General features: G+C 39.6%; 2 protein-coding genes across 4 annotated transcripts; both read left to right on the forward strand.

The window, feature by feature from the left end:
- Nucleotides 1-659: 659 nt before the first annotated feature.
- LOC124292107 (putative tyrosinase-like protein tyr-1) lies at nt 660-12,534 on the forward strand. Of its 3 annotated transcripts, none has more exons than XM_046729153.1 (6): nt 660-776; nt 987-1,028; nt 2,807-2,965; nt 3,081-3,242; nt 10,961-11,077; nt 12,423-12,534. In XM_046729153.1, the coding sequence occupies exons 1-6, from the start codon at nt 752-754 to the stop codon at nt 12,428-12,430; spliced, it is 513 nt and encodes a 170-aa protein (XP_046585109.1). In that variant the 5' UTR covers nt 660-751; the 3' UTR covers nt 12,431-12,534. The 3 variants fall into 3 exon arrangements, with proteins under 3 accessions (XP_046585109.1, XP_046585107.1, XP_046585108.1); XM_046729151.1 differs by having other exon boundaries at nt 680-776; nt 2,795-2,965; XM_046729152.1 differs by having other exon boundaries at nt 722-776; nt 2,801-2,965.
- A 5,257-nt stretch (nt 12,535-17,791) lies between these two features.
- LOC124292110 lies at nt 17,792-22,976 on the forward strand. Its single transcript, XM_046729157.1, has 5 exons — nt 17,792-17,883; nt 18,995-19,036; nt 19,488-19,628; nt 19,889-20,053; nt 22,881-22,976. The coding sequence occupies exons 1-5, from the start codon at nt 17,859-17,861 to the stop codon at nt 22,895-22,897; spliced, it is 390 nt and encodes a 129-aa protein (XP_046585113.1). The 5' UTR covers nt 17,792-17,858; the 3' UTR covers nt 22,898-22,976.

Consider the following 22,976-nt stretch of genomic DNA (forward strand, 5'->3'; position numbering starts at 1 on the left):
TCGGAAATCGTACCCAAGAACCTGGCCTCTTTTACAATTTTAATAGGTGTAAAATTAATTCCGGGTCCTTGTGAGGTTTATATTTTCCACAAAAGTGGATACAATTTGTTTTTGAGTTTGAACATTTGATTCCTTTTTCTAAACACCATTTATTAATTTTATTTAAACACAATTGCAATTCCCTTTCAACGGTATGCATGTTGTTGCCACGACACGAAATATTTAAATCATCAACAAATAACGATCTATCAACTGAATCGTTTAAAACCTTTGATAAACTACATAGATGCAAAACGAGTTTCACTAGTTGTATACAAACAGGGAATAAAACCCGGGTGATCAGCATAACAAACAGACCGATATGTATCTAGTGTACCTTCCCCACCAGTTAAAACTAATGAAGAACCTGTTCTGGTAGAGTGAGTGAGTGAGTATGGTTTTACGCCGCTTTTAGCAATATTCCAGCAATATCACGGCGGGGTACACTAGAAATGGGCTTCACACATTGTACCCATGTGGGGAATCGAACCCGGGTCTTCGGCGTGACGAGCCAACGCTTTAACCACTAGGCTACCCCACCGCCCCTGTTCTGGTAGAGAGTCAGTGTGTACAGCGACGTTGCGTGGCTGGAAATTACTGGCTGAGTTTACACGAGCTTTGGCGGTCTTATCACACTCACTATCACCCACCTGGTATAAACAGCCAACACCGACCCGACACCGTCAGTCATACGTTAACTCCAAGGTTTGACATGCTCTCCTATAACGTCCTTGAAGGTAAGTTCGTAATGCAGCTGAAAATAATGGTAGTAAGTTCAAAGAATAAAGACATGCGGTTCTATACCTACCTCTCAAAATATCCCTTACTTTATAATCTAAGTGTAATAATGAAATATAACGTCTACATTGAGGGTTTATATATTAAAGATTGAAGTCAGATTCGACATTCCACACAAATGTAGGTTACATTTTGCAGTTTTCTTGCAGTTTTCGTGGTTGGGATATTTCTGGCTGACCTATCCGTGTCAGGTAAGAGAGATAAGGTGATGAATATCAGGGCCACATAATCCATGAAGCATTTTCATTGTTTCCAGTGCTGTTATTACATTGCTGTAATGAACAAAATAGTCCCTCTCTGTCCTTGGGGTTACGGGGAACGGTGGGGGAGCCTAGTGGTTAAAGCGTTCGCCCGTCATGCCGAATTCATGTTCGATCCCCCACATGGGTACAATGTGTGAAGCCCATTTCTGGTGTCTTCCGCCGTGATATTGCTGGGATATTGCTAAAGGCGGCGTAAAACTACACTCACTCAGTATTGGGGTCACGGGAATTGATTGCTTTTACAATTTTGTAATTATTAGATTAGTGGTTTCTGACTCGTCAGAGAGATCTACCCCAACCGGAGGTATAACAAGCCACAACCTATATTTTTATTATGTTATATACCTATCCTTTTGGAAAATTAAGGTTGTGGTCGGGTGATATATGTATGGCACGTGGTAAGCAACATTTGAAAATTTACACTAACACACATTTTCACGAAGATTTCTAAAATATTTCACATATTTTAACAAAACTGATTGAAAATTAAAGGACATGGTTTGGCCATTCATTTAGCATAGATATGTATTTTGAAAGCTGTTGTAATAGTTGTATTTCATTCACCAAAAATGAAATTTTAACCAAACTTATAAATTCATGTGTTTTCAATACTCACCAAAAGAAGAATGACCAAAAACAAGAGTACATCTGTGTCCATTGGATTGTTGAAACCTTTAGCTTTACAATAGTATCAATAAAACAGAACAGTTGTAATAAACTTGTTACGTTATGCGATTTTAATTGAGATATATTACAGACAAAAATGAATATTTTATGGACACTTCTGTTTATGGTAAGTAGCCACTACATCTTTTGCCTGATTATCCAACCCCGTATACATTTTAGGCAAGTTATACTATGACCTGTCAAGAGAGGACAACAACATGTATCTTTTGTATGACCACAGTATTAGGATCATCACAAAAGAACCTAATAATTAAAAGGGGTAGTCATGCATCAAGCACCTGAACGGTTTTCTTGATAAACTGAGCACCAATTATATGTACGTCTATGTTAATATCACATCACTTTCGCCACGATATCTAATAGTTTCTACAAAATATATTACTGCAAATTTATCAATTTGTTCACATATCCGCAGAAAGACTGCATAACATTTGAGCTACATTGTGGGTAAGATTCAGACAATCATATATGCCAACAACCGTCATGTTTAAAACTTCATGATCTGTGTAGTATGATCTGTGTTAGTCAAATTCACCATCTCCATCACTGTCAGAGAATGTGGAAGAAATAGTGTTCTGACAATCCTGTCCTCCACATTTACAAAATTCTGTGCATTTGAGGCCCGGATGGAGATATTGGCACTTCTTCCCAACACTACAGTCGTCCGTGCAATACAAGTGTGTGAGATTTCTCAGTTCAGTTGGAGTTATCTCCTTTGAGAGCATCACAGGTTGTCACATGTCATTGTATCCCAATTACATAGATCGATGCTCGTGCTGATGATCACTGGATTGTCTGGTCCAGTCTCGATTATTTGCAGACCGCCGCCATATAGCTTGAATACTGCTGAGTGCAGCGTTAAACAGAAATCAGGCAACCATATCAAGATGGCCATAGTGTAAGATCGTCAGACAATCGGACACACAAACGCGCATATATACACATACACGCGCGCGCACACATCCTTTATACGCACATCATTATTGGTACCATGGTTTGAAGTTTCTCTCCAGCTCCAGCTCCAGATTCATCTCCAGCTCCAACTTCAACTCCAACAACCGACTGTGTTGACCACTTCCCAACCTGCCAGAACTTCAAGGGATGGGGGTGTGGCGGCCAGTACGAGGAATGGGCAATCTATAACTGTGCCAAAACATGTGGATATTGTGACAAGAAAAGTAAGAACATTTTTGTATAAGCTTTTATAAGAAACCAAACATGAGTTTTGTTGCACATTATCGAGGAGAAAGAAGGTTTTCCTCTTACCAATGTGACTCTTTCTTTTGTTCCTAGGGTTCACACATAGTACACACCAACCCCTCAGTGTGACGCAACCTGTGCCTAGTCAACGCTGCAGTGACAATATCCCCAACTGTAAGGAATACGGCCAGTCAGTGTGTACCGCATACAAAACCTGGGCTCAGGATAACTGTGCTTCCTATTGCAACCTATGTGGTGAGTATACAGAAATGTCCACCCTGTGTCTGTGTGCGTAGGTGCGTGCGCGCGCGTATCTGTTTTTATGAGTAACCGTCGTGCGTTGCTGTAGCGTATCCACCCACCTTTAACAGTGTGGCAGGAAGAAGATCGAGTGTATAGTTTTTGCTTCCATTTCGGTCTGCAGATAGATCTCGTGGAGATGGTTAGAATTAAACAAATCAAAAAACTTTTAAAACATCAGGGCCGGTGGGGTAGCCTAGTGGTTAAAGCGTTCGCTCGTCGCGCCGAAGACCCGGGTTCGATTCCCCACATGGGTACAATGTGTGAAGTCCATATCTGGTGTCCCCTGCCGTGATGTTGCTGGAATATGGCTATAAGCGGCGTAAAACCATACTCACTTACTCTAAAACATCATCCTTGTTCAACAAATGTAGCAAGGCCCGATTTACTCATCTAAAACAATATGTTGAAAAAAGTGATACTTCTGTTAGTTTAGTATATTTCTTACCATATTTGAGTATTTCAAGTTATTCTGATGCCGTTTTACAAAGAAAAGTTGTACATTTATAACTCAAACATAACGAAATATGCGGAGAAAAGAGCTAATTTAAAACAGAAATGTACATTAACAATGTAATTGAGATTCTGAATGCAAGTGAGTGAGTGTGGACATGGAACTGAACAACTCCAATAAATAAATATCGTTAGCAAACTTGACGACACTATGGTGGCTGATTCGGGCCATTGCTTTATCGCCCTGAAAAATCTAGGCGATATCGCGACAAAACGATAATATGACACGATATTGCAATATGGCCACACGATATAGCGATACAGTCAAAATCGAAATAGCGATAACACGACACGATATGGAGATAGCAAGACACGATATGGCAAAAACGCGACACGACATTGCGATAACACAACACGAAATTGCGATAACAGGATACGAAATTGCGATAACACGACACGAAACGGCGATAATGCGATATAGCGATACGGCGATAATGCGATATAAACAGGCGACATAACGACTTGAAGATATTGCGATAATGCGAAATGGTTACGCGACAGAGCGATACTGCGATATATTCATCTTTATGTGAGTTTGTGTGTATGTGCGTATGCGTATGTGATGCGTCCACGCTGTAAAAAAATGTCAATTTGACAACTAAAAAGTTGTAGTCGGACGGTGCTTGGGGTGAATGTATAAGTTGTCAATTTGACAACCGACAATTTATTGACAACCCATTAAGTTGTCATTCGGGTGTGTGTTTTGTCAAATAGTTGTCATTGCATTGTCAAATAGTTATCAGGTATGGTCAAATTTGATTGTCAGCCTAACAAGCAAGGGCTGTAAGGAAAATGTTAAAGGTCACATGCAACGTAAAACCAGGGAGACTATATAACGTGTTGTAGATTATCCCTGGTAAAACACAACTTTGCAGATTCTGATACCTTTCGGTATGGACTTACAGACACAAATCATCAAAAATGCAAATTCAACTTATAAAGTTGAAAAAAACGCGATGAACACACACACACACACACACACACACACACACACACACACACACACACACACACACACACACACACACACACCGCGAAATCGGAGTTCAAACGATTCACTAAATTCACCCCAGCTTGGGGTGAAAAGTGGTTGCAACAGCTGGGCTGCGCTCATAGCGCGTGCGCAGTGATAAGGTTCGCGCAGCTTGGAAGTGGGATGTCCGGATTATAAGGTCGTGAGCAGGAGCAGTCTAATCAAAACAAATAGTAAATAATCTACTCGTTACATAAAAGAACCTTGTTAGGATCTAGATCTACTCAGCTATGTGTCAACCAGTGAGGCGTTCGACATTTCAAGACGGAAAACCTTCGCTGGCGGTGAGTACTCGGTGAATGCTTTGATGTGAGCTATTTTTCTAATGTTTTGTTGATATTTCACAGGCGCCAAACAAATTCATCAGATGGAAATTGAGGTAGCAGAGAACACTGTTTGATTGGAATCATACCAATACAACTATAGAATTGCCTAAATTTAGTTTCTCATAGTTTCAAAATTCAGATGCAATAGGTTGAATAGTCCTTGAAAAGTGAAACTGGCACAAGTGATCATTGTTCTAACACTTATTTCCCTGCATTTAGCTTGGAAATTAATGTGCTTACAGTCTTTTCGGCAGCTTTGAGTTTGAGTTTTTTTTGTCCCGTTGGTTTGTTGCACACTTTGAGCACCATTTGGACTAAAATCATGTGGGTTCTGAGCAATGCTTGTTGGTACTGTAGATTGTAGCAGTAGAAACCCGCCATGAACACATACAGGGCTTCCAACAGATGTCTGGTTTTAAACACTTCCCTCCCCTCAGAAAGGACCATGAACTTGAAGTCGGAAAGACCATCTTCCATTCCCTCATACTTGATGTATGAGGGGACAGTCTTCTCAACCTATAACAACACTATCAGTTTCATCAGAAACATTCTGAACATATAGATATTAGAAAGCGTATACCGTATACAGTAAATGGATTGTATATAGCTTTTCTAAATTTTCATTCAAGTCCCTTATGTCCTTGAATGTAATTGTAATGGACATATATGAATAGAGATGAACATACAGTGTATGAACATTTTACTACATGTTATTCATGACAACATGATGATATCATATGAATAAATTATATACATACATATGTCAATGTGGTTGTGTTTCCTTTCTCAATTGAAATACTTAACTGGGTTCTTCCATTTCTCTATCAAAGGTAACATATTTCTCGATTGCTGTGCATTAGACCGTAAATGTTGTTGTTTTAAGCTGTCTGAAGAATGACTGTCTGAAGAATGGGAGCTAACTTTATAGCAGCTGTCACTTGTATTAAAGTGAGATACATTGATATGGTATTATTTGAATTCTTTTGGAGGATTTCAGGAAATGCTCAATTAGTGATATTAGTGAAATGATTTTAACTAGTCCAAGGTTATTTATGCAAAAGTAATTATTATTCCGAGCACAAACATCTAGGACTCTGGTTTCAAAAAGACACAAATTGGACTGCACAGATAAATTCTGTACTTGTTAATACTTCATTTGGGTTTGGTATCAACATTGGAAACAGGTTCTGTCAAATAATGCAGTGATTTAAATGCCTATAAAGTAAGTAGATTTATATCCGATAACCCATCATGTACTTGCTGTGCTGCGTTTGAGGACACCCTTCATTATCTTTTTATATGTGCGAACTATGATGCTATAATGATTTAATTTATTTTAAACATGAATATAACATACATGACGCGCTGTATGGTAATCTAGAATTACCCAGATCTATAAATCATGATATTATCAGATCAGTACATAACTGTATTATCACTTCAAGAAGATTTAATCAATCTTAAGTTTTCATCTGGCCCTTTGCAGAACTAAAAGTATTATTGCTGTATGGATGTTTATATTTATGTATATTGTATGCTTAATGCTATTTATGATATCATGTACTTTTGTAATAATGTTATGAAATGCAAGTCGCGTAAATGTTATTTTGTCTGGAGAGGCATTAATATAAGCTTTTTTGCTTGTTTGCAGTTTCTGAACAATATATAAGAAATAAATATGTTTAAACCAAATTTCATATTACAAACAAACTCACACACACTAGCTTGCATACATCTTCAATCGTGTCGCATTGTAGATATAGACTATAGTCCTAGAACAAAGGCTGACGCTTCAGTGGCGAAAGCTAATTACCTGCCTCACATCTCCCACCTGGCCATAGTGCAATGTTGTCTTAACAAGACCTTTTTGGTTAGAGTCTGGCTAAGTGAGAGTGAACCGGAACAACGTCGGCGAATGGAATCATTGTTCCATCCATAAGTGTGGAAAATTACACTAAATGTAAACATGTTTGATTTATTTACCGGTTTTCTTTAAATGGTCATTACTAGCATGTCATTTGGCTGATTATATTCAATCTTAATACATACAACACGAAGTAAAAGTTTGTTATTGTACAAATTTATCATTGTCTCATCTTTAAAACCATCGTATGAGTTACAACCAAAAAGTGTTATTAAAACTTTACATGTAACAAATAAGGTTCTGCTTTTTTTATAATAAGGTGTACTATTCAGCTTTTTCTCGAATTGGGTAAACTGCCGTGCCGTTTTGGGATGTACATGTCTTTTAAGGCCTATGACAAACGGCTTATTAACATCCGTAGCGCATATACGTGTTGTAACTAAATAAACACATGAGCGTTAATTAAGCACCACCTGAAACTAAGAGCAATTTTAAAACTTTTAATTCAAACAGGCGACCATACTACAATGCACGAATGCACATGTAAAGCACGTGCTTCACCCAATATATACAACGCAGTGGGAAGCAGGTTCAAGTGCTGCGAACGTGCCTAGCACATTGGGGTATACATTTCAAAATTGCAGTATGTGCTCTCTGAACTGACATAAAAGATGACAGTACAAAACATTAACTTTTCTTGACACGGCAAGACTTTCGGAAAATGGAAAGTTATTGGCATGGATGACGCCTGCATGCCATGTCAGCATCGGTGCTGAAGTGAACATTAACGGTTGTTGATTGACTTATAAGGAAGCACGTGGTCATCGGTGAACTGAAGGATCGTCCAAGAACTGAAAGATCGAGGAAGGCCAATGACCTCGATGTTGATTCGACGCAATCCCATGTCCCATGCCGAGGAAATTGGCTGGCCAGGGGTACGTCGTCCAATTAGACTCGCCAATTTGGAGAACAACGCCATGGAAACATTACCATGACGCACAAGGAACCCCGATATGAACCCCATCAAGCATCTTAGAGACTATATTGGACGCCGAAATAGAGCTGGTGGTCCTCTTGTACAAAATCTGCAGGATTGGCGCATAAACTCCACGAAGAATGGCAGATGATTTCGGTGCTTTGACTTCGAGGCATGATTGTCAGTATGAGGAGGAGACTGACAGATGTTATCCGTGCTAGGGGTGGCAACACCAGGTACTGATGCGGTCGCCAGTGGTGGTTCATACAATCACAACAGTTATATTATTTGAGAACTGTTTGACAATTAGATTGGTGACGTAGTCATGGTGACCATACTTTCCGGCATTGTCCAGGAATTTCAGTTTTGTTTTTGTTTAATCAGAGAAAATATTTCGGTTAACATTTTAATACGCTGGATTTTTTTTTTCTTCAACATGTAGTGTTTCTGTTCTTATTTATATAAAATGTGGGTGATGCTTCATTTAATCCTTTTGTGTACATGACCATATCCATACATGTTTTTAAAAGTTTGCTTACAAATCGTTTTCCAGTGGCATCATGTTATAACAACTACAAGACATCATGCATAATACCATGAACCAGACTTTCATAATCTATAAATATCTCTATAGACAGATTGAAACCCTTGCACATTAATCATATACATTTATGATATATCTGAATTTATACTTTATTAACTAGATTTTTCACCCCCAAAAAGTTTACATTCCCATAGATGTACCTTTCCAGTAAAATCCTAATGCTCTAGCCTCGACAAGTGTGATAAAAATAAATGAATTGGACCTACTTTTGTATTAAATACTTTAATCCAATCATGTGTAATATTGTATCCCGGGCTGTTTTGTTTGGCTATCCGTCTCCTTATACACAGAAGTTCCTCAGCGGGTCCACAACACTTTAATCGGCTTCAAATATACAATTACATGATAGTGCAGCAACGGAGAGATGACATCTCAGAGGGGATCATCAGCCAGCCGTTGTATGAGGGTCCAGTCCCGTTGAAAACCAGAATTCTACATATATTTTCACTTTCAGGCATCCTTGTATCGTATGTACAGTACATGCATGGTCAGTCCGCAGTATCCAGCACCTCATCCACAATATTAAGCTTCCGTGCCCAAAAGGCCATATGCAGCTGACTTATACATGGCTTTGCTGATGGCCATGATGATAACGGTCAAATTGCACAGTAAAGATTTAGATATATTACTTTTACTCAACTCAGTGAATGAGTTTAGTTTTACGCCCCACTCAGCACTATTCCAGCTATATGGTGACGGTCTGTAAGTAATCGAGTCTGGACCAGACAATCCAGTGATCAACAGCATGAGCATCGATCTGCGCAATTGGGAACCGATGACATGTGTCAACCAAGCCAGCGAGTCTGACCACCCGATCCCGTTAGTCGCCTCTTACGACAAGATTCGGTTACTGAATCAATTCTAACCCGGACTTTCACGGGTGACTTAATTCAGCAATATACAAACGTATTTATACCCCCTTTAAAAACCTATATCCCGCCAAATTATCAACGATAATTGTCAAAACCTCTGAGATAGATTTACTATACCTACTGACATTATTTTGGTGTGCAATGTATTATTTACTTATTTATTGATAGAAGAAGAAAAATCTTCTACAATTTTTCGTTTATTATGATATTTTCCTTTCTTGATAAGCAACTACCATTCTTAAAAATAACCCCTTCAGAGATCGATTTCCTATTAAGATCAGGCAGATCGATCAGGCACCGTAAGAGCCCAAATCTATTCTGATGAACTCTTATAGCCTACAGAGTTCTCATGATCTTGACATGGACAAATATCACAGTTTGGAATATGTCATCACTCATCGTGCTTTTGGATGAGCTATTTCCGTAGAATGGATGGTTTTACGAATGCGTTTATCTCACACACTTCCCGCTATCGTATTATTAAATCCTAAGAATGAATCATATCGCAATGTCGCGCCGTTTTATCGCCATTTCGTGTCGTGTTATCGCAATATCGATATATCGTGTCGCCATATCGCAATATCGTGTCGTACTATCGCTTTGTCGCGATATCGCCTAGATTTTTTTCAGGGCGATAAAGCGAATGCCCGAATCAGCCACAAATGTCTCCGATTATGCCCCGTGTTTTCCATCGTCATGTGGTGACGGAAATATTGTTCGAACGCCCAGTAAAATAATAAGGCTAAAACGTTTAGATCCAAATGAATGGTGTTAATATTTTATTTTTCATTTTGTTTTTACTGGTTGTCTCTGTAATCTTAAGGTGCGTTCACACGTTGCAACTAGTTGTATAAAACTTGTGGCATGCAACAAATTTCACAGTGTGAACAGGGTAGTTGGACAGATTTTTGTTGCAAGGAATAGAAATTGCTCTATTTCCATGCGACAAGTTGTACGGTTCTGGCCAATCAGATCGCGTTTCGTAGTCTCGTGATATTTATGCAGACATCAAACGTGGCGATACCACAACAACGGACGACGCAACATGACCGTACGCTAGTTTCTACAGTGCGTTGCTAAGCAACATGTAAAACGAGATCTCACGATACCGAAAATTGTATACAACTTGGCCTGTGTGTGAACGCAACTCAAGGCGTGCAACTTGTTGTATGCAACATGTTGTAACAAACTAGTTGCAACGTGTGAACGCACCTTTAGTCTGTTATGTTCCAAACTATACTAATACGGATTCACCCTGCAACTATCGTCATCGGTTGGTCAGGCACGATGACCTAATGATGCATGTCATTGTATTCAAACTAGGAAAATGGATTCTCATGATGTCAGCCACTGGATTGTCTGGTTCAGAGGCGATTATTACAGATCAAAGCCATATACATGTAGCTGGAATATTGGCTGTGTATGGCATTAACAAATAGCTAACGAAATTTTGATCTTTCTCTCCTAATAAGTTTGCAATTCCAGGTTTCAACACTTGTCAGGACAAACTGCCCAACTGTGATATGTACGGCAGCGAAACATGTGGTGGAGCTTACAGAACCTGGGCGCTGGACAACTGTGCATATACATGTAGACTCTGTGGTAAGTAAGCCATTTTCAAATGTAAATAGCGCCCTCTTTCATCCAGTGCCAATAAGGTGCGCCGTGGATTAGTACCAACCATGTAGATGCTCTACTCTGATTTCCATTTAGTTGGACCCGTGAAGATCCGGGTTAAAATTGATCTGCAGTAACCATGAGTCTGGACCAGACAATCGAATGATCAACAGCATGAGCATCGATCTGTGCCACTGGGAACCGATGACATGTGTCAACCAAGCCAGCGCGGCGGTGCTGGAATGACAAAAAAAGGGATTAGTGTTGTTTTTTTAATTTGGTCGGCAAAAACATTGGGTCGGTCGGGCGAAACACTGAAAATAAAAATGCTGCCCAATCAGGCCCTGACAACAATTAACACATACCACTGCGCCTAACGCTTTAGTGATTTGAGATACTATTGTCCGTGGATTGCAATGTTGGCACACTGGGATTGTATTTTTTTTTAAAACGATTACGATAAATCTGAATTAAACATTTTCACTTATTACACTGACTATTTTCCACAAATGTGAATGTTTTGAATTAATGTATCTTGAAAAACTGATATTCATTACACTATCGCAATCATATATTTTCCCTATACCTGCCCTTCAACAGTCTCTATCCACACCACAGATAACAAATGTTCTGTTGACAATACTCTCTGCAGATGACAGATGATTCCAAGGCGCACAGAAACTACGGTGATTTCACCCATTATGCATTCTATTTAGAACTTCTGGTTTACCTTTGTTTTCGATACACAAATATATACGCTATTCCACTATGATATAATAGACTTTAGACACTGATTACTTCCTTTAGGGTGAGTGAGTGAGTATGGTTTAACGCCGTTTTTAGCCATATCCCAGCAATAATACACCAGAAAATGGGCTTCACACATTGTACCCATGTGTTCCCGGATCTTCGGCGTGACGAGCGAACGCATTAACCACTAGGCTACCCCTCCGCCCACTTCCTTTACAGAATCTGTCAGATCATGGCAGAGAGAGGTGTCAAGTCCAGGAAAGATTCCGTTTCATACGAGATTGAGAATCCGTATCTCATGCATTTTTAACTCAAGACTAAAGCTAGGAGATGATATTTACAATGACTGAATACCCATTAAATTTATTTCTTCACACTTCAGGATACCCAGCTAACACTTAATATTCCGGGATATATCCTGAGGGCGAATTCATTCAGCCCAGATTTTTTGGAATAAAACAGTTTTCTTAAAAAGTCACAGTTCCACCTCCACCGACTAAAAAGTTTCCTCTCTGTATTTGTATATGCAAATGTAATATATCCTTTATCAGCAGATTAATTTCTTTTGTGGCTTTTTCAGATGTGTGACTGGTGGAAGTGTTGCCGGGAACACAGTACAATCAGAAGTAATCAGATTCCATTTGTTAGATTTCCATTTATTAGTCAAAGCCATTAAACTACAATTTGCCTTCTTCGTGTTTTGATGTCACGGGTTTAATCCAATGTTGACCCGAGAAGATCCGGGTTAGCATTGGTCTTGAGCTACCCATTCTTGTCGTAAGAGGTGACTAACGGGATCGGGTGGTCAGGCTCACTGACTTTGTAGAACGATGCCCATGCTGTTGATCACTGGATTGTCTGGTCCGGAATCGATTATTTGCAGACCGCCGTCATATAGCTGCAAAATTGCTGAGTGCGACCAGACAATCCGGTGTATCAAGAGCATGAACATCGATGTACGCAATTGGGATACAATGACATGTGTCAACCAAGTCAGCGAGCCTGACCATCCAATCCCGTTAGTCGCCTCTTACAATAAGCATGGGTTACTGAAGATCAATTCTAACCCGGATCTTTACGGGTCGGTAACAATACAGACGATAAAAAGTACATTGAGACATTATTTAATCTGAAAATAATGCATGACGTTCCGTGACCCGGTACTCGAACTTCACACTGTTGGAACGGGAGAGTCAAAGACGAGTGTGGCCTCCCTGGGACGGAACCACAACGTCTCCTCATGGACAGGAGAACCTGTCGGACCACTCTAACCGGAAGTTGACGTCATTAGTCATTGCTGGGGTTCCTGCAAAGTCTGGGGTTGTTTCTTCTGCTCGTCATCCAAAATGTGTTTGATCAGCTTCAAGTCTTGGAAACCGGAAGGCCAGTCGATGCATGTACTGCTTCATATAAGAAGAGATTCTTGAGGGGCATTTAGAAGTTCAGTTCTCTCACCTGAAGAAGGGGCAAGAAGTAGCCCAGAAACGTCGTGTTATACAATAAAGAAGAAGTTGCCATCCATATACTCGTCTTATTCATATAAGAAGTTGTAACTCAGCGCTGCAGTACAGAGCGTAGCGTAACGTTGAAATGCATGAATGGAAGTAGGACTTTGGTCAAAACTCGGTTCCAATACTGTATTGCAAGATTGGACCATCAACCAATTGAGATCGACAGTTGGCACAAAATGCTCCACAAATTATTATTCTGCTTCCGCCAAATCGGTCCACCTCACGAACTTACGTTACATCTTCCCCATGTGTGCCGCGTGCGTACCCTGATATCGCTCAACCCAATGTGAAGCGTGACCCGTCACTGAAGGCAGTCTAGTTCCACTGCTTGTTTTTCAATCTTACATGTCTACGGACCCATCATAAACGTTGAGCACGATGATTTATATGGATGCCAAGGTCGGATACCCGCGGCCTAGTTGCCACAGGCCGTCATGTCTTTACGATGATTAAAGATTAAGAAAATATATTAACAAATTCAGATGCCCCCCAATCGAAAATGCTTCACAGTGAAATAACTCTTCTGAATTTTTTTTTTTTTCTAATCTTTAATCCTCCCAAAGACACGATGGCCTGTGCTGCCACTCTGATTCTGGACAACTGTCTGCTTGTGGAGGTTGCAGCCACACATATGTAGACTTACCTGTACGTAGTCTTGGTGTAACGTAACTCAGGACTTGGGAGATCTCCAACGGTGCCCGTCTTTTGCGTACTTGTCCTCAGATTGTAAATTGTCTGACGACTACAACCAAGGGATCCTGCAACAAGGTTAACAAGCATTGTCACTAAGGTGACATAATCCCCCGCCGCAAATTATCAAATCAAACTTAAAAAGAAATGAAAGTGAAGGTCGTAGTTTAAGATGAAGTTAAATGTCAACAAAAACATGACAAGTCAACCTCTCTTAATATCTTGCTCTGTAGTTGTTCAAATGCACAAATATTTTCAAGACTCACTTTGAACTTGACAAGAATGTCATGGTGTATGAAATATGCAAAATTAATAATAAAGAAATTGCATATTGAAAAACATTCAAGGGAAGTCTTGAAAGTCTATGAAGAAAATCCAGTGAACCGTTCTTGAGATATCTTGCTGATAATCTTAACATGTGCAGGTTATCAAAATCAACTGGGCCTTGCACCTTCCCTAGATGAAGCTTGGTGTCAAATATGAAGAAAATCCAGTGAATGGTTCTTGAGGTATCTCGCTGACAAGCTAAACATGCATGTTAACATGCTGAAATCTTCAAAGTGTCGCCATGATCTTGAAAATTGAGTGAAGGTCACCAAAATCGACTGGGCCATGCGCCCTCCTTAGATGAAGCTTGCAGTTGAAGATGAAGAAAACCCATTGACGGGTCCTTTAGATATCTCACTGACAAGCTCAACATGCATGTTAAGATCCTTAGATAAAGTTTGGTGTTGAATATGAAGAAAATCCAGAGAACGGTTCTTGAGATATCTTGCAGACAAGGGTGAAACGTTAAAGTCCCCTTGTGACCTTGAAATGAAGGTCAAGGTCACCAAACCTGACTGGAACCTTTCTTACACTGTGATGAACCTAGGTACCAAATATGAAATAGGTACCATCTAGTCAATGGTTCTTAAGATATTCCAATTCGTACGTACGTACGTACGGACGGGCGGACGGAGCCTAATACTACTAATAAACTAGTCGTGTTCCGGAAAATACCGAGAGTTAATGAGCAATGTTGAAATCAAGTGACCTTACGTCATAGCGGGGAGTTGTGGCTGCTTCAATATAGTGTTTAGTAGGTAACTAGCATTCAATGACACCAGTATAGATGTTGAATTTTCGCAAAATGACCTTGCACATATTCGTACATATCAACCTTAGCCCGTGGTTAGTTGATAGCAGAGCAGAGTGAGTTAAAATTTAAAGTCACTTTGGCAAAATTTCGGCCATATCGTGACTAAATTAATATATATTAAAGGTAAATTATAAAAACCTGTCAACGAAAGACAGTAAAACAACTACATTATCACAGGTAGAAATTTAAAACTAGTAACCAAATCTAAAACATTTAACTATACACGACAATACAATATAATACCAGGCTATAGATTGCCAACAACTGAAGGTAGATCACCATACTAGGGACCATGGGGACTAACAGTACACTTGCTTCCTGCATGGGCCCTAGCTTGATTAACCTCATCTCTTCAGCTGTTACCAAGTTAGATGTAACTAGCCATACATTAAAAATACACATATGCTACGATTAAAGATGTGGATAGTTGAAATTTACCTTGAATGTTTTGGAACTTACGTACCCTCTCAGGAGGACAATAAGTTTACAGTACTTTAACCATCCTCGAGGATACAGCCACTTAATTACTATTTCAAACTTCCAATCATAAAATATTTATCTATTTACAAAACATTTTACAAATCTAATTCCTTTAACATGCAATAATTAAATGAGAACTGATACCATTAAAAAGATCCTTCACAGTTCGTGATTTGAAATAGATATCCCTTGTGATTGAATATTCAACACAGTCAAGCAGGACATGCTTGACCGTGATTCTTTCATCACAAGGGATACAAAACGGAGGATCCTCACCTATTGATAGCAGAGCAGAAAGCGATCGAGGTAGATTTGTCTAGTGAAGACGACCAATCAGAATTTGTTTACTTGCAACATTCATTTTCCACTTCGAAACTCTATTTAGCCTAGATGTTGTACTTTTCTTTAACACACTGTGGTGTGTGTGAATCTATGGATACTACACAGAAAGTAATTCACAAATCGAGCATATTATATATGTGTTATAAGCATACATACTTATACTAATGAATAGTTGATCTCGGAGTGTTTAATACAAACATAACAATCGCGTTTTTAAATAAAACGACGGTAGATTGGAGCTTACCATTGTCAAAATGTTATTGCTTGTGATGTCTTACTTCAAACAATTGGCCAAGAGTTAGGCTACATTTGTCTTCTATACAAACTAGAAAGTGTTTTTACTCGTAAAAACAGATGTGTCTTGTAGTTGTTGCTTTACGTATTACTGTCGTTTCAACAGTTGTTGTAACATGTGCTCCACTGAAAAATGGAGGGATCTTAGTTGCTTACAGTTGGCACTCAATTAGTCACCAAAGGTCATTATATCACTGACTACTTATAGTACACACACACATAAAACACAGACTAAGAAATAAAGTTATTCAAACAAACTGGATTGAAATAAAACTGACAGTGTTATTGAGTGAGTGAGTGAAGATTTAGAGTCACATAGGCACTATTTCAGCTATACCGTGACTAAAAAACAAGTTAAGCATTAATAATAAATAAAGTTATTCCTTAAAATCTGTCGTTAAAGGACAGTAAAACAACTAGGATATCACAGATGGAGACAAAACTAGCATGTAACTAAAATTTATACTATAATGCAGAACAATACAATATGAAAAAACGGGCTATAGATCACAAGCTACTGAAGGTAGATCACCATACTGGGGACCATGGGGATTTATAGTACTTTTGCTTGCTGCATGGACCCTAGCCTGATTTACGTCATCCCTAGTGTAGTGAAATCTACCCATAATTGAAAATCACAAAGATACTACGTTTAAGTAATAAACAATAATTTTACAATACCTCAACCCGCTGTGAGGATACAGCCACTCACAGTCTCAGATGTTCATTTGAACCACCAATAATAAAATATTTATCTATTTACAAATCAGTTCTATTTCTCTTTAAATGCAATACTTGAATGATAATTAACATCAAAAAGATCCTTCACTGTTTTGACATTAAAATATTTATCAATTGTGATGGAAAAATCAATACAGTATTATTCTTAAATATATTTATCAGACTATCTTTCAAGGAAGCAATGTACGTCACATTTTTTGTCTATCTCTGTAACAGCTTTTTAGCTTGAAAGACCCTAAATCCGATCGCCACTGATTATTTAATATATTTGAGTTGAGTTGAGTTGGGCTTTACGTCACTTCGGCATTATTCCAGCCATACAGTGACGAGATCAAGTCTGCATTCATAAGTATTTCAAGCACAAGTTTAAAATGAATTTTTTAAAAACATATATGATCATTACACTACCATTTGCTGATCATTAACAATAAATGATAAACATACATCCAATGAAAGAATGTTTATCCAGTTTTTCCCTTTGTTATTTATTTATACAAAATGTTGGTTGTTTAAAGCCGCACTCAGCAGTAATCTTGCTATATGGCGGCGGTCTGTAAATAATCGAGTATGGACCACACAATCCAGTGATGAGCATCGATCAGAAAAACAAAATGACCCATTGTTTCCACGGTACCTCCCCACCTGGTAAAACTTATGACGAACGTTGCGTGGTTGGAGATTACAGTAAACTGTTCTAATTGGCTGACAAAGATTTCACCTGCGTTGGCGGTCTTATCACACTCACTATCACCCACCTTGTAGATATAGCCAACACCGACCCGCCACCGTCAGTCATAGGTTTACTCCAAGGTTTGCCATGCTCTCCAATAACGTGGTGGAAGGTAAGTTCGAAATTGTGCGTAGGAATATATTCAAAGTGTTAACGTATGTCGTTGTATTCTTACTGTTCGCGACCCGTGAAGGTCCGGGTTATAATATTGATCTTCAGTAACCCATGCTTGTCGTAAGAGGCGATTACGGAATCGGGTGGTCATCGGTTCCCAATTGCGCAGATCGATGCTCATGCTGTTGATCACTGGATTATCTGGTCCAGACTAGATTAATTACTGACCGCCGCCATATAGCTGGAATATTGCTGAGTGCGGCGTAAAACTAAACTCACTTACTCACTTTCTGTTCGCCATAAAAATAGCCCTTATTGATTATTTCATATAATCGTATGAAAGATAACGTATACACTTTGGGTTTTCCTGAACAGTATACCCATGCTGATTCAGAAGACCAAACCGAAACATGAGTCTCATTAACCTATTCAGACAATGACCTACTTTTCAGCCGATCCGAATTTTCTCGTGTGAAAGTGAAAATAGACATCACAAACAACTATGGTTACACTGAATTCCAATTCCTTGTTTCATAAGAAAATGCTGTTTACAAGCTTATTTGATTTTAATGTTTAATAACATCGTATTTCTGTATTTTATCGCGAGGCTTAGGCAGCATGACCTTAACTAAGACGTCACAGATTGACCCTGTTTGGTGAGGTCTTAAAATGATTCATAATTCATCTGGCTCAATGGTTACACCTGTTATGTTCTTTGCGCTAATTCAGTGTAGTTTTGTAACCCACAATGTGATTGATATAATATCAAGTCGGTACCAGACCGCTAAACTTTTCTAGAGGCAGAGCCTCGGTTTTAGATTTTCATGATTTCCAGTTTCCTTTTGTCAGAGCACGCTGCACGACGTCATTGCAAGGATTAGAAGGAGCGTAGTGTTGCAATATACAAGTGCTTAGATGTATCAAGTAATACTGATTAATATTTATGTATCCAGTTGCATGAATTTTTCTCAAAATTCTGGACTGGTTATTGTACTAAGGTGCGCAATAGGACGGAACCAAGTCAGCAGTAAACGAGGATGTTGTGTAATCAATGTTTTGACTTGAAATGTAGATTGCAGTTTGCAAACATATTTCTTTTGTTGTTACAGTTTTCGTGTTCTGGATTTATCTGGTTGATATCTCTGTATCAGGTAAGACAGATATGGCGATAAGTATCACGGCCAAATAATGCATGAAGTGCTCAATAACACCAGAGTTCCCCAGTCAAACATGTAATTTACACGAGGTCATTCTCATTGTTTTTCGTAGGAGTAAGTGAGTGAGTTCAGTTGTACGCCGCACTCAGCAATATTCCAGCTATAAGGCGGCGTCTGTAAATAACTGAGTCTGGACCAGACAATCCAGTGATCAACAGCATGCGCATCGATCGGCGCAATTGGGAACCGATGACATGTGTCAACCAAGTCAGCGAGTCTGACCACCCGATCCCGTTAGTCGCCTCTTACGGCAAACATGGGTTACTGAAGATCAATTCTAACTGGATCTTCACAGGTGTCTGTCGTGGGAACATTAACAGTGACAACATTGCTATAACATATGTTCTGTTCTTGGGGTTATATAAAGTTCCTCTCTAAAATTTAGCTCCAGCTCTAGTCCAGCGAGACATCTGTGCTGACCACCTCTCTTTCTGCAAGGACTTCGAGGGCTGGGGGTGTGGCGGCCAGTACGAGGAATGGGCAAGCTATAACTGTGCCAAAACATGTGGATATTGTGACAAGAAAGGTAAGAGTGAGTGAGTATGGTTTTATGCCGATTCCTTTGCAATGTTCCAGCAATATCACGGCAAGGGATATCAGAAATGGGCTTCACACATTGTACCCATGTGGGGAATCGTACCTGGGTTTTCGGCGTGACGAGCGAACGCTTTTAAAGAACCACTAGGCTATCCGCCGCCTCAGAAAATAAAAACATTTTTTCCAAAGCTTATAATTACAAAGTTATTGGGTGTAATTTCTTCTTATCAATCTTACTCTTATTCCTAGGATTCGTTATTCCGCACTTTCCGTACACTGTAACGCAACCTGTGCCCAGTCAACAATGCGTTGACGAAATCCCCAACTGTAAGGAATACGGCCAGTCAGTTTGTACCGACAGCCAATACAAAACGTGGGTTCAGGATAACTGTGCTTCCTATTGCAACCTTTGTGGTGAGTATACAGAAATGTCCACCCCATGAGTCTATACGACCGGGGGTGGGTGTGCGTGCTTACCTGCGTGTGTGTTTGATGATGTAGGTGTGTAGGTAGGTTCTCTTTAGCAATACCAGTGACAAATCACCGACGTGTGTGTTTGAGAAAGTAGGTGGGTGCGTAGGTTTCCTTTAGCAATACCAGTGACAAATCACCGACGTGTGTGTTTGAGGATGTAAGTGTGTAGGTAGGTTTTCTTTAGCAATACCAGTGACAAATCACCGACGTGTGTGTTTGAGGATGTAGGTGTGTAGGTAGGTTTTCTTTAGCAATACCAGTGACACATCACCGACGTGTGTGTTTGAGGATGTACGTGTGTAGGTAGGTTCTCTTTAGCAATACCAGTGACAAATTACCGACGTGTGTGTTTGAGGATGTAGGTGTGTAGGTAGGTTCTCTTTAGCAATACCAGTGACAAATCACCGACATGTGTGTTTGAGGACGTAGGTAGGTTTTCTTTAGCAATACCAGTGACACATCACCGACGTGTGTGTTTGAGGATGTAGGTGTGTAGGTAGGATCTCTTTAGCAATACCAGTGACAAATTACCGACGTGTGTGTTTGAGGATGTAGGTGTGTATGTAGGTTTTCTTTAGCAATACCAGTGACAAATTACCGACGTGTGTGTTTGAGGATGTAGGTGTGTAGGTAGGTTCTCTTTATCAATACCAGTGACAAATTACCGACGTGTGTGTTTGAGGATGTAGGTGTGTAGGTAGGTTTTCTTTAGCAACACCGGTGACAAATTACCGACGTGTGTTTGAGGATGTAGATGTGTAGGTAGGTTCTCTTTAGCAATACCAGTGACAAATTACCGACGTGTGTGTTTGAGGATGTAGGTGTGTAGGTAGGTTCTCTTTAGCAATACCAGTGACAAATTACCGACGTGTGTGTTTGAGGATGTAGGTGTGTAGGTAGGTTTTCTATAGCAATACCAGTGGCAAATCACCGACGTGTGTGTTTGAGGATGTAGGTGTGCAGGTAGGTTTTCTATAGCAATACCGGTGACAAATCACCGACGTGTGTGTTTGAGGAAGAAGGTGTGTAGGTAGGTTTTCTATAGCAATACCGGTGACAAATCACCGACGTGTGTGTTTGAGGATGTAGGTGGGTAGGTAGGTTCTCTTTAGCAATTCTAGTGGCAAATCACCGACCTGTGTGTTTGAGGACGTAGGTAGGTTTTCTTTAGCAATACCAGTGACACATCACCGACGTGTGTGTTTGAGGATGTAGGTGTGTAGGTAGGTTCTCTTTAGCAATACCAGTGACAAATTACCGACGTGTGTGTTTGAGGATGTAGGTGTGTATGTAGGTTTTCTTTAGCAATACCGGTGACAAATTACCGACGTGTGTGTTTGAGGATATAGGTGTGTAGGTAGGTTCTCTTTAGCAATACCAGTGACAAATTACCGACGTGTGTGTTTGAGGATGTAGGTGTGTAGGTAGGTTTTCTTTAGCAATACCGGTGACAAATTACCGACGTGTGTGTTTGAGGATGTAGATGTGTAGGTAGGTTCTCTTTAGCAATACCAGTGACAAATTACCGACGTGTGTGTTTGAGGATGTAGGTGTGTAGGTAGGTTCTCTTTAGCAATACCAGTGACAAATTACCGACGTGTGTGTTTGAGGATGTAGGTGTGTAGGTAGGTTTTCTATAGCAATACCAGTGGCAAATCACCGACGTGTGTGTTTGAGGATGTAGGTGTGCAGGTAGGTTTTCTATAGCAATACCGGTGACAAATCACCGACGTGTGTGTTTGAGGAAGAAGGTGTGTAGGTAGGTTTTCTATAGCAATACCGGTGACAAATCACCGACGTGTGTGTTTGAGGATGTAGGTGGGTAGGTAGGTTCTCTTTAGCAATTCTAGTGGCAAATCACCGACCTGTGTGTTTGAGGATGTAGGTTCTCTTTAGCAATACCAGTGACAAATCACCGACGTGTGTGTTTGAGGATGTAGGTGTGTAGGTAGGTTCTCTTTAGCAATACCAGTGACAAATCACCGACGTTGGACTTTCACTTCGGTCTGCAGAGGCGTTGCCTTTAAATAAAAAAGACCTTTCTAAAACCCCATCCCTGTTCAAAAAATGATATTGAATTTATATCACAGTCAGCATCTTACTCCCAGAACGATATAATATTTAATACGATAGTTTTACATGCTGTCCTTTCGGTTTCGTATGTTGTATTTCTTTCTATATTTGATTACTTCAAGAAATTCTGACGCCATTTCACTCAGTAACGGTGTCCACATATATAACAAAAGACGAAATGGAGAAATTAGGCCATGGCTTTTATGACATGTGTGTTTAATGAGTGATTAAACATGTTTCTATACATGAATATCCATTGTAGAATAATCAATTGGCAGTATCAAACATTATCATAATTATATAATCATAATTGCAAAATATTATTTGATGGAAGTTTATATCAGGCAGTGTAGAATATTTTGGCCCATTTCAGATGTAGCGCATAGCTGAAAGTTAATAGCGACATGAACGTAGAAAGAAATGTAAAATTATATACTCTTCTGGTATCAGGTGGTCAGGCTCGCTGACTTGGTTGACCCTACATGTCATCAACTCGGCGAAAGACAACTGTGCTAAAACATGTGGTCTCTGTGGTAATTAAAACATTGTTGAGTGTGTACAGTATGCAGCCTCGATAAATCAAATCTCATTTTCCTCTTGGGTATTACTCTCCGCCGAATTTTGATCGGCGTCAGTTTTACATAAGAAATTTAAAGACCACAAATGACAAATATAGTTTTGTGCATTCTTACAGATCTGGTGACTGACTGAGCAAAGATTGGAGCAGTGAGGCATCGGGATTCCCTGTACATAACTCTTAGTCGGTACAATAAAACTGCCGTTCATCGAG

This window comes from Haliotis rubra, unplaced genomic scaffold (genome assembly GCF_003918875.1).
Source record: "Haliotis rubra isolate DU_JTF1 unplaced genomic scaffold, ASM391887v1 Scf507, whole genome shotgun sequence".
Classification (NCBI taxonomy): domain Eukaryota; kingdom Metazoa; phylum Mollusca; class Gastropoda; order Lepetellida; family Haliotidae; genus Haliotis; species Haliotis rubra.

What these genes read in the sequence shown, in the direction of transcription:
- LOC124292107 (XM_046729151.1), top strand. Translation starts at nt 752, where the DNA reads ATGCTCTCCTATAACGTCCTTGAAG. An exon ending in GGCTGACCTATCCGTGTCAG is followed by an intron (nt 1,029 to 2,794) that starts GTAAGAGAGATA and finishes TTTGAAGTTTCT; the next exon opens with CTCCAGCTCCAGCTCCAGAT. An exon ending in TGGATATTGTGACAAGAAAA is followed by an intron (nt 2,966 to 3,080) that starts GTAAGAACATTT and finishes TTTTGTTCCTAG; the next exon opens with GGTTCACACATAGTACACAC.
- LOC124292110 (XM_046729157.1), top strand. Translation starts at nt 17,859, where the DNA reads ATGCTCTCCAATAACGTGGTGGAAG. An exon ending in GGTTGATATCTCTGTATCAG is followed by an intron (nt 19,037 to 19,487) that starts GTAAGACAGATA and finishes TCTAAAATTTAG; the next exon opens with CTCCAGCTCTAGTCCAGCGA. An exon ending in TGGATATTGTGACAAGAAAG is followed by an intron (nt 19,629 to 19,888) that starts GTAAGAGTGAGT and finishes TCTTATTCCTAG; the next exon opens with GATTCGTTATTCCGCACTTT.